This window comes from Protopterus annectens, chromosome 12.part0 (genome assembly GCF_019279795.1).
Source record: "Protopterus annectens isolate FY-2018-M chromosome 12.part0, PAN1.0, whole genome shotgun sequence".
Classification (NCBI taxonomy): Eukaryota; Metazoa; Chordata; order Ceratodontiformes; family Protopteridae; genus Protopterus; species Protopterus annectens.
Genome location: NC_056746.1, coordinates 430,012,427 through 430,024,853, shown reverse-complemented (window position 1 = coordinate 430,024,853; position 12,427 = coordinate 430,012,427). Strand labels below are relative to the sequence as shown.

Genomic DNA, 12,427 nt, shown 5'->3' with positions numbered 1-12,427 from the left:
TTAAAATATGAATTCCAGTCAAACAAATTATGTGGACAGAGTAGTAATGTCTTATGTGTGGGTAATGTGTAAAGAAAGGTATGAGAAAATGGCTATATATTAATGGGAAATAAATGTTTATTTAATATTTGTTTACTGGAAAGGTGTGACTGGGGCAGAGCCCATTTTCAGGGGAGGAATGCCTGTTTTTAGAATGTGGGAGGAAACTAGAGCACCCAGAGGAAACCCATGTGAATACATGTAGGACATGCAAACTCTGCACAGAAGTCACCCCAGCCGAGAATGTAACAAGAGAACCTCTTGCTGTGAGGTAGCAATGCTAACTGCTGGACCACTGCACTGCCCGACGAATAAAAGACAAATTGCTTTGGTTTCATCTTATTTTAATATATGTATATATATATATATATATATATATATATATATATATATATATATATTCTCTCACTCTTTATTTGTATATAAATTATATATTAAAAATAAATATTAAGCAAGTCATTCAATATTAAACTGATACAAATTTTTGATACAACTACAGAAATAACACAAGTATAGTGCTTATTACATTCTTTTTTTTGCCTGTAGCTTTCACAGCTCTATAGCTATTAGAGTATTCAGCATGAAAGTGGATGTAGGGGGTCAGTTGTTAAAGCACAGATTTAAATAAAGTCTGAGCATCGTATGAACTTCTAGGCTACAATGCCACTTGTTCCTGACCTACAACATGGATGTATGTGTATTGATTTACACTGTAAACAATTCTAGTGAATGCAAATTGAATTTTCTAGGCTTAAAACATAACATATCAAAGGGAATGGCATGTTTTTTCTCCTACCATTCATGCTGCGAGTTGGATCATGATAGAATAAAGCGAAATTGCTCAGCGTAGTGTGATGTTAGTGCTCCTGCTGGCTTGCTGATTTTGGACATTGTTACAATGCTTTACCACCTGTTAGTTTATTGTATTATTGTTGACATGCACAATTGTTTTGGGTTTTCATATGTTGGATTAATGAAAATCTATATGATTTTTTTTTTTTTTTCAGGCTATAGTGATCCTTACTGCATGCTTGGAATTATGATAGGACAAAGTCCCCGAGATACAGAAGAAAAGAAGGAAAGAAAATTCAGTTTCCGCAAGAAAAAAGACAAAATAGAAAAAAGATCCAGTATAAGGGAAGTAATTCCTGCCAAGTACATCCAAGTGACAGAGGTCAAGAACCAGACCCTGAATCCTGTGTGGAATGAACAGTTTCAGTTGTAAGTGTGTTTTTATTTGATGCTTTACTAGCAGTAAAATAGTATGAAGGATTACATGTGTTATATGGTAAATAGTATTTAGTTTTTGTTGTTTTTTTTTTTTCATTTCAACTTGAAAGTAATAACCTGAACATTTGACTAGTTGAACAAACTGTAATAACATAAATTAAAAACTTGCTTTCATATCAGAAATGTTCACCAGATGTTGCTGTTTTTAGTCATTTATAATCATTTCAGTATGATACCCCCCCCCACATAAGTATTATATTCTAGCCTGCTACCAATACTCAGTGTACATTCAGTAAACATTTCCTTTAAAGACTTTGCCCACAGACAGGATATGAAGGAATGTCTCTATACATACAAAGAGAGAGTGCCATGGTGCATTGTTCCTGATGCATGGCCTGCATCAGGAACAATTTTTCTATCTCCTGGACCTTCCACATAGTGGTAATAGTTTCATAGTTTCATAGTATAGTACTAGGCTATCTGCCCTGGGGCATTTGTAAGCCTAGCCATAGTGATGTGGCTTTAGCCACCCCCTGAAATGGTACAAAAATGTACATCTTGCAGTGAGGACTGGAACCTAAAATTGATTGTTGTGAAGAGTCTTATTTGGAGTCAGAACTGGGACAGCACCCCAGGAATTAATATATTTCTGAATGTGGTTGGTGCAGTTGCAGCCAGGGCCCTACTGCTTTGACATTAGGCTTCTCATCCCATCATGTCAGTAGTGATTTGATTGGTAGAGTGAGAGTCTATTTTATATTACTGGGTATGCACTAGAACATTATCCATGCAGAACATAGAATTTTACTCAGACTAGTGTAGATAGGTAGATAGATAGATAGATAGATAGATAGATAGATAGATAGATAGATAGATAGATACATAGATAGATACATAGATAGATTACATGGTTTGGTGTGTAATAAATTCCTGTAGGCATGGTGAATGTTTCCACTTATACCACATTGAGTTCCCTGATCCTACAACACAAAATATCGAGATAGTTCACTTATAAATGAATATTACACTTACTGCAAACATGCTAATGATAAAGGCAAACTCCTGATAATGTGCCAAAAGTATAGATAAATAAAACATATTTACACAGTACATTAAATGGATGTTTCATCATACCTTGTATGTGGGAAAATGTGTAAAGGTCTACCATTTTTATATATATATATATATATATATATATATATATATATATATATATATATATATATATTATTCAGCTGTTCTTACTGTAACTGTCTTAGTTGCTCTTCTGTGTGCTGTTATCTGTTCAGTCGCTCTTATTCTGCACTTATTACTGCTTGTTAGTAGCCTTCTAATTTACTGCCCTCTGCACTTGTTTTTTAGTCATTTTTTAATTTAATTGCATTTATTTGAACTGTATTTGCCGTAGTGTTGCTACACACTCGGGTGTGCTGGCCTGCACTACAATTTAAATTGTATTTATTACTGTTTTAGCTGCTTTTCTGTAACAAAAAAAATTCTAAGCTTGTTTCCTGACTTTCCTGTAACTAGTCAAGTCCAGATACAGACTTGCTGTATCCAGGACTGTTGGTAAGATTCTGAGCACCCCAAGCCTTTCTGTGTTGGAGGGAAGCCTTCTAGCTTATCAGTGGGAGTTGTAAGCACTAGGTAGCCTATCTACCATGGGAAGAGTGGGTTTTGACCCAGAAATTGTAGTTCATTGGCCATTTGGGCAGTTTTTCCATCTCTTTCTACTTTCTGGTTAAAAGCCCGTTTTGCATTTGGTCCCTGTCTTTCCTATAACTAGTGTAGTCCAGGTACAGATTTGCTGTATCCAGGACTGTTGGTAAGCTTCTGAGCCCCCCAAGCCCTTCTGTGTTGGAGAGAAGCATTCTAGCTTATCAGTGGGAGTGGTAAGCACTAGGTAACCTATCTACCACAGGAGGAGTGGTTTCTGGCCCAGAAATTATAGTTTGTTGGCCATTCGGGAAGCTTTTCCATCTCTTTCAACCTTCTGATTTAGAAGTCTGTGTTTGCACTTGTTTCCTGCCTTTCCTGTTACTAGTCTAGTCCAAGTACAGATTTGCTGTATCCAGGACTCTTTGTAAGCTTCTGAGACCCCCAAGCCTTTCCGTGTTGGAGGGAAGCCTTCTAGCTTATCAGTGGGATTGGTAAGTATCAGGTAGCCTATCTACCACAAGAGGAGTGGTCCTTGTCCCAGAAATTGTAGCTACTGGCTGTTTGAGTAACTTTTTCCATCTCTTTCAATTTTCGGTTTGTAAGCCGCACTTGTGCCTGTTTCCTGTCTTTCCTATAACTAGCCTAGTCTGGTTACAGAGTTGCTGTATCCAGGATTGTTAGTAAACTTCTGAGCCCCCCAAGCCTTTCTGTGTTGGAGGAAAGCCTTATAGCTTATCAGTGGGAGTGGTAAGCACTAGATAGCCTATCCTCCATGGGAAGAGTGAGTTTTGGCCCAGAAATTGTAATTTATTTGGCCCTTTGGGCAGTTTTCCATCACTTTCAACTTGCTGGCTTAAAAGCCTACATTTGTACTTGTTCCCCGCCTTTCCTGTAACTAGTCTAGTCCAGGTACAGATTTGCTGTATCCAGGACTCTTTGTAAGCTTCTGAGCCCCTCAAGGCTTTCTGTGTTGGAGGGAAGCCTTCTAGCTTATCAGTGGGAGTGGTAAGCATTAGGTAGCCTATCTACCACAAGAAGAGTGGTTCCTAGCTCAGAAATTGTAGCTATTGGCTGTTTTGGCAGGTTTTTTTTCCATTTCTTTCAACTTTCTGGTTTAAAAGCTGCACTTGTGCTTGTTTCCCACCTTTCCTGTAACTAGCCTAGTCCAGATACAGAGTTGCTGCATCCAGGACTGTTGGTAAGCTTCTGAGCCCCGCAAGCCTTTCTGTGTTAGAGAAAAGCCTTCTAGCTTATCAGTGGGAGTGGTAAACACTAGGTAGCCTGTCTACCATGAGAGGAGAGGTTCTTGGCCCAGAAATTATAGTTTATTGACCATTTGGACAGTTTGTCTGTTTCTTTCAACTTTCTGGATTAAAAGACCACATCTGCGCTTGTTTCCCATCTTTCCTGTAACTAACCTACTGGGTAGCACTAGAAAGCCTTAAACTGATACAAGCCTTCTAGCTTAGAAGAGAGACTTTGGAGTGATTAAGTATCAGTTTTCTGTACCTTCTTGCTGTACTTAACTGTTTTCCGCCTAAACACAGATTTTCCAGGGTTTATTGTGATTTAAAAGCTTGGTTTTTTTCACATATTGTACTTATTTGACTGCCTGCACTTTTAAAAAGTTGTTTTTTGTTTAAATAATTTGTTTAATTGTTGTAGGCTACACACTAAAGCGCGATAGCCTTTTCTGATCGTTTGGAGTAGTTTAAAGCTGCTTTAAGTGTATTTTTTTTACTGTTTTTGCCTTATCTTTTCAAAAAAAAACAAAAAAAAAAACCTAAATAAAATTCCTTGTTTCCCGCCTTTCTCAGCTAGTATAGTCCAGTTTTCAGGCTAGTGCTGAATTCAGGGCTGTGATACTAGTTTCTGAGCTGCCCATACCTTGGATAGAAGGAAGTTTCTCTGTTCACCTGTGAGAGAGGGGAGCTTTGAGCAACCTATCTGTCCCTGGAGGAGTGGTTCCAGCCCAGAAGTTAGTAGTTTATTGGCCATTTTGGGCTAATTTCTATCTCTTTCATTTCCCTACTATAAAAACCATGTTTGCACGGTTATGAGCACCGGGCAGTGCCGGTTAGCTACGGTAAAATTATTCCCGGCTCCACTAAGTCTCCTCTTCAGTTTTTCCCTTGAAAGTAGTCTAACTCTCAACCTAGGCACTTAAAAAGCATCTTACAGCCCAAGACTTGCTCAGACCTAATAGCAAGCACTAATATACCCTGACACTGATTGCACAGCAGGGCAAGGCTCTTTATTCACCCCTCACCAACCAGGCAACTAAGCAGCACACCCTACTATTCAGGCATGATCAAAGGGCAACTTCAGGTGCACTCTCCAGTCCAGCTGGTGAATCTGGGTATCCTGAGGCAATGTTATAACTGCCTCATGTACACAGACAGCCCTCTCCTCCTACCACAAAACACTAACATATGTGAGAGATGCAATTATACAGCCAAACTGGAAGCTAAGCTGTCTCCACCCAAGACTGGAACAGACAGTCAAGAGGAGAAGGTTAACACTTGCACCACACCTCCAGCCGCACACAGACCTACTAAAACAGCACTGGCAAAAAATACACATAAATACACAAAATCATACTCAGAGGCTCTAAATAAAAACCTGCAAAAGCATCAGAGACCTCCAAAGCAGACACCCAAGCAACCTGCACTTCCTGTCACAAACCAGACAACACACAAAAGACAAAATTAGTGTGCCGCACAATCACAGCCCTTAAGGCGAAATAACATACCTAACACACTAGTAATAGGTGACTCTATAGTCAGGCACAGTGACGTCCCATTCACTAGGCTGGACAAGCAGAAGGTTACTGTTAGCTGCCTGCCGGGAGCCAGAATCTGCCACAAATCGCAAGCACTCAGGTCACTCCAGAACAAGTACAAATATGACTCTGTCATTGCTCATTTTGATGTGAATGACCTGAGATGTACCTCCCTGGACTACATGAAAAGAGACACGGAAGAGCTCTCTGATCATGCAGCCGAGGCTGGTATGACCCTGACCCTGAGTAGCATCCTGCCCTCACCAAGAATGATACCTCAGTATAAAGAAAAAATGATCAGTTCCAACAATTGGCTAAACTTCTGGTGTCATTCAAAGGGGATCCAGTGTCTGTCAACCTGGGATGACATGCTCAACAAGCCGCATTGCTTCACAAGAGATGGCTTGCATCTGTCACCCCTAGGCTTCTGAATACTGGCCAAGGCTCTTGCTGCCCCCATAGTGCCTTTTTTAGGCAAGACTCAAATGTCAAACCCACCTCCTTAAACAGCACAATTAACAAAAAACTGAGGGTTATGCTACTCAACGCCAGGAGTTTAAATCTCAAAATGCACTTGCTCGAAGCACTCCTCAGTTTGGAGAATGTCGACATCTGTGCAGTAACTGAAACCTGGTTCAAGGCTTCAGAGAGCACCCCAGCACTACTGGGCTACAACTCATATCACACATTTCGGCCACAGAACACGGACCAAAACACAAAAGGAGGGGGTGTATCCATATTTATCAAGGATACCTACACCTCCAGGTTAGTGGCGCAGCATGATACCTCTGAGGTCATTCATGTGCAACTAACATCGGGCAAATCTGCAGTGCAAATTGTGGTCTGCTACAGATCACCCTCCATGACCCAGGACCACCACTCCACCTTTCTGGAGACACTTGAAAACATGAAGGTCCTACCGAATACCTTGATTTTGGGCGATTTCAATCACCCTACCATTCACTGGGAAAACTGCTCGAGTACAAATTCCCAGGCCCAGAACTTCCTGGAATTCATCAACTCAAACGCCCTGGATCAGCTGGTAAACTCCCCTACTAGAGGTGAAAACATATTGGACCTGGTCATCACCAACATGGGCGACAGGTGTTCCACACTGGAGGTCAAGCCCGTCACTGGTTAGATCAGACCATAAGCTAATCATTCTGGATGTCCACACCCCACCACCATCCCCAACTAAGGAAACCACAGTAAAAAAACTTTTCTAAAGCAAACTTCACCTTACTTAAGACAGAGGTGGTAAGTTTCACAGCCCCCACGCTAAAGGATAACGCTGCCCAAGATGCAGAAACCTTTACAAATGCACTCTATGAGCACCTATAAGGATGCATGGATCATGCCATCCCTAGCAAAACCAAGACTCACTCCTCTAAGAGAAAGAAACCAGTTTGGTGGAACAGGCTATACAATAGAAGGAGGAAACTAGTTCAGAAAAAAAGCAAATTCCAAGAAGGAAAGACATCCCTGATCAGTATCAGTAAGAAACTAAGGTCCCTCATGAAATTATCTAAGGCTAACTTCGAAAGAAAAATAGCCAAGGATTCAAAAGATAACCACAAAGCCTTCTTTAGCTATGTTAAGAATCTAAGTGGCAACTTGCTCATATGCACTGAACTAGTGCAAAATAGTACAAAATATAGTGAACCTACTGATATTGCCAACATCCTGGAAGATAGATTCAGTGCAAACTTCACATCCCCTCTCACCTCCAAAAGGGCCCACAACAATACCAGAAAAGTGTAGTGTCCCAAATATCACAGACACACAGGTGAAAACAGCCCTTTCAAAAGCCAAAAACACAGCGTCAATGGGACCAGATGGTGTCCCAGGCTGCGTCTTGCACGAACTACAGAATGAACTACCCCCCCCCCCCCACCTAAACACGCTGTTCAACCTCAGCCTCTCCACAGGCTACATGCCCATAGAATGGTGCACAGCAACGGTTATTCCTCTCCACAAAGGAGGGGCCATAACTGACCCTGGTAACTATCGCCCCATAAGCCTGACTAGTCTGTTCTGAAAGGCTATGGAGCGCATCATCATGGAACTCATTAACAAAGACATTGTGAACCTCCAAACACTTGAACCATCCCAGTTTGGCTTTGTTAAGGGCAGATCATGCCTACTAAACCTGGTTGACTTCTTTGAGACAGTCACCAAGGCCATAGACAAGGGAAAGGTGGTTCACACAGCCTACCTTGATCTCGCCAAGGCTTTCAACACCATTCCCCACTCGGGTATTACAGAAAAACTCACCAGCCTGAACATAAACCCCTACGTCATGAGATGGGTTGCCAAATGGCTTAAAGACAGAACTCACACGGTAAGAATAGCGGACTCCAGGTCCGACTCTAAACCAATGTAGAACACCAAACTGGAGCCAGCATACAGCAAAGAACTTTAATGTCTTCTGGTACCTCGGCTGAACACAGCCTTCAAAGGAATAATCAAAGACATACAGCTGCATCTTTTTATACATTTGCTAAATTGAATAATAAATCAATTAATTAATCAGTGCAAAAGCATTTAACTACAATTTCAATAGAATAGCAGTAAAACGCTCATATTTTTACTATATTAGAGTATTAAAAGTTAATATTAATTTTTAAATTCAAACCCTTAGGCACTAAAGTACCAAAGTTAAGAATAAATCTACTTTCTAAGTTCAGAAGTTTTTGTGAAAAGTTACCAGGACCTGTCACACTTGGTTTACCAAGAACACAAAAAAAATAAAGAATCCAAACAACCAGAATGAATATTATTAAAATGTTCTGAAATGGGACTATCAGTTCTACAATGCCTAACATCACCAATATGTTCCATTATACGTATTTTTACCTGTCGTTTAGTCTGGCCAATATAATACTTACATGGAACACATCCACAACCCACTATATAGACAACCCCACTTGATTTACAATTAAATCTATCAGTAGCATTAAATTTTATGCTATTTATAGCACTACCTGAAAGGTTTTTAACCCTAGGGCAGATTTTACATCTGCCTCATTTGAACATACCATTACCTTCATTCAAAATCTTTGTGTTATATTTCAAACTCAAAAGTTCCTTAAGGTTAGAAAATCTACCATAAGAAAAACTAACCCTTTTTGGGAACAGATGTCCTATCTCATCATTGTCACAGACAATAGACCATAAAAAATCTACAATAAATTTGTGTGTTAGAAAAAGGGGAATATTTTGTTACAAAAAACATTTTATCATTATTTTCTAAATCAAGATTTTTACAAATATTAGAGCTTTGTGCAGAATTGATTCTTAAACTCTTATTACCCAAAACCTTACATTCACTATATGTAACATTATCTTCAGAATAACCCCTATTTAAAAGTCTATTTCTAACATCCTGAAATTCTTCTTTCAAAAAACATTTTTCAGATGTATGCTCAAATATACGTTTGAATTCTCCAAAAGGGAGGGCCTCAATTAAGTGCATTGGATGTGCACTAGAAGCATGTAAAAAATTATTTGTTGCTGTCACCTTTCTATATGGTCTAAACTGAACATTATCACAAATATCCACATATAACAAAATATCAAGAAATTGTATACTACATGGATCCACTTTATAAGTAAATTTCAAACCAAACCTATTTAAGTGTAGTTCATCCACAAATCTACTGAAATCAGAAATGTTGCCCTTGCAAATAAATATCAAATCATCAATGTACCTACGGTATAGGGCCACAGATTTACAAAAGAATTCCAGTGTATAAACAAAACTAGTCTCAAAAAATGACATAAAAAGGATTGCATAAGTGGGGGCAAAATTAGCCCCCATTGCAGTACCTTCTTTTTGCAAAAAGATTTTTTCTTCACACAAAAAATAATTATGTGTCAATGCAAATTCAAGCAAAAGAATAATAAAAGACGTACGAGGGCCTTCCCCCATAATCTGACTAAAGGCCTCAAGGCCAAATGTAGTAGAAATATTTGTGTACAAAGCCTTGATATCTACAGTAGCCCAATAGAATTCCTTGTCCCAATGCATGTTTTTAACCAAGGTACAAAGTTCATCAGTATTTTTAATATGGGAGATAACATTCTTAAGTTCCTTTTTTAATAAATTATCCAATAGAATTCCCACATTTTCAAGAAAGCAGCCACAGCTGGAAACTATGGGACGACCAGGGGGATCATTATAGTTATGGTGTATTTTGGGCAAAGCACAGCAACGGTTATTCCTCTCCACAAAGGAGGGGCCATAACTGACCCTGGTAACTATCGCCCCATAAGCCTGACTAGTCTGGTCTGCAAGGCTATGGAGCGCATCATCATGGAACTCATTAACAAAGACATTGGGAACCTCCAAACACTTGAACTGACCCAGTTTGGCTTTGTTAAGGGCAGACCATGCCTACTAAACCTGGTTGACTTCTTTGAGACAGTCACCAAGGCCATAGACAAGGGAAAGGTGGTTCACACAGCCTACCTTGATCTCGCCAAGGCTTTCAACACCATTCCCCACTCGGGTATTACAGAAAAACTCACCAGCCTGAACATAAACCCCTACGTCATAAGATGGGTTGCCAAATGGCTTAAAGACAGAACTCACACGGTAAGAATAGCGGACTCCAGGTCCGACTCTAAACCAGTCACAAGTGGTGTCCCACAAGGCTCAGTCCTGGGACCCCTACTGTTCGGCATATACTTCTCAGAAGTACAGGCAAATACAGGAGGACTATGGCTAACCAAGTTCGCCGATGACTGCAAACTGGGAGCCATAATTGACTCTCCAGCTGACAAGGACATCCTCCAAAAGGGCCTTACTAAGATGGACACCTGGTGTCAAAGTCATGGCCTCAAGCTAAATGCCAAAAAATGCATAGTCATCCCATTTGGGAAAAACAAAGCACCCACGAATTACCACATAGGGTGGCAGCCTCCCTAATACTGAAGAGGTAATAAGAGATCTGTGGACCCAGGTAGATATTAATCTCTCCTTTGACAATTATATTGCCAAAGTAGTTAGGAAATCCTTCTATGTGGCCCATCTAATTACTAAAGGGTTCGCATCTAGAAATAAAGAGGTTATAGTGCCCCTCTACTCATCACTCATTAGACCCATCATAGAGTACAATGCCCATTTGGGATGTACCTCACAAGACACTTCCAACAGCTGGAAAGACCACAAAAGTACCTCACCAAGGGATTACTGGCCCGATTGAAAAATCTCCGGCTGTACTCAGTGGCATATTGCTTACTCAGAGGTGATCTCTGCCTGACTTACAAAGCCATGTCCAACTCAGAATTGATGGACATGTTCCACCTAAAGAAATCCAAGTCCTGTCTGATCTCGTCTGTCGAACTGTCCATCACCATTGCAAATAAGAAAGAGCTCAGAGCTGATCCTTGATGTAATCCCACCTCCACCTTAAACGCATTTGTCACTCCCACCACAGACCTCACCACTGTCACACTACCCTTGAACATATCCTGCACCACTCTTACATACTTCTCTGACACTCCCGACTTCCTCATACAATACCACAACTCCTATCTAGGCACCCTGTCATATGCTTTCTCTATGTCTACAAAAACACAATGCAACTCCTTCTGACCTTCTCTGTACTTCTTCATCAACACTCTCAGAGCAAACATCACATCTGTAGTGCTCTTTCCCAGCATGGAAACATACTGCTGATCACTAATCATCACGTCCCTTCTTATCCGAGCTTCCACTACTCTTTCTCATAACTTCATGCTGTGACTGATCAGTTTAATCCCTCTGTAGTTACTACAGCTCTGCACATCACCCTTATTCTTAAAAATCAGTACCAAAGTAATTTTTCTCCATTTCTAAGGTATCCTCTCACTTTCCAAAATTTCATTAAACAATCTGGTTAAAAACTTCACTGCCATTTCACCTAAACACCTCCATGCTTCCACAGGTATGTCATCTGGACCAACAGCCTTTCCATTCTTCATCCTCCTCATAGCTATCCTTACTTCCTCCTTGCTAATCCATTGCACTTTATGATTCACTATCCCTACATCATCCAACCTTCTCTCCCTCTCATTCTCTTCATTCATCAACCTCCATCAACCCCTCAAAGTACTCGTTCCATTTGCTCAACGCACTCTCCTCACTTGAGTACATTTCCCTCATTATCCTTTATCACCTTTACCTGCTGCACATCTTTCCTAGCTCAGTCCCTCTGTCTAGCCAATCAGTTCAGGTCCTTTTCTCCCTCCTTTGTGTCCAACCTTTCATACAACTCTTCATACACCTTATCCTTAGCCTTTGCCACCTCTCTCTTTGCCATGCACCTCATCTCCTTATACTCTTGTCTACTTTCTTCATCTCTCTGACAATCCCACTTCTTCTTTGCCAACCTCTTTCTCTGTATACTCTCCTGTACTTCCTCATTCCACCACCATGTCTCCTTGTCGTCCTTCCTCTGTCCAGATGTCATACCAAGCACTTTTCTAGCCATCTCCCTTACTAGCTCTGCTGTAGTTATCCAGCTATTTGGTAACTCTTCACTGCCACCCAGTGCTTGTCTTAACTCTTCCCTGAACTCCACCTCACAATTACCTTTTTTCAGTTTCCACCATTTGATCCTTGGTGCTGCCCTCACACTCCTACTCCTCTTCTTGATCACCAACTTCATCTTACAAACCACCACCCTATGCTGCCTAACTACACTTTCCCCGGTCACCACTTTACAGTCTCCA

At 40.5% G+C, this 12,427-nt stretch overlaps 1 protein-coding gene across 2 annotated transcripts in view; it reads left to right on the top strand.

Moving 5' to 3' along the window:
- Positions 1-12,427, top strand: part of BAIAP3 (BAI1 associated protein 3) — a 2,552,914-nt gene that overhangs the window by 1,831,798 nt on the left and 708,689 nt on the right. For both annotated transcript variants that reach the window (XM_044089547.1, XM_044089546.1), the window contains exon 8: positions 1,047-1,260. In XM_044089547.1, the coding sequence (XP_043945482.1) occupies positions 1,047-1,260 (214 nt within the window). The remainder of the gene's footprint in view (positions 1-1,046; positions 1,261-12,427) is intronic.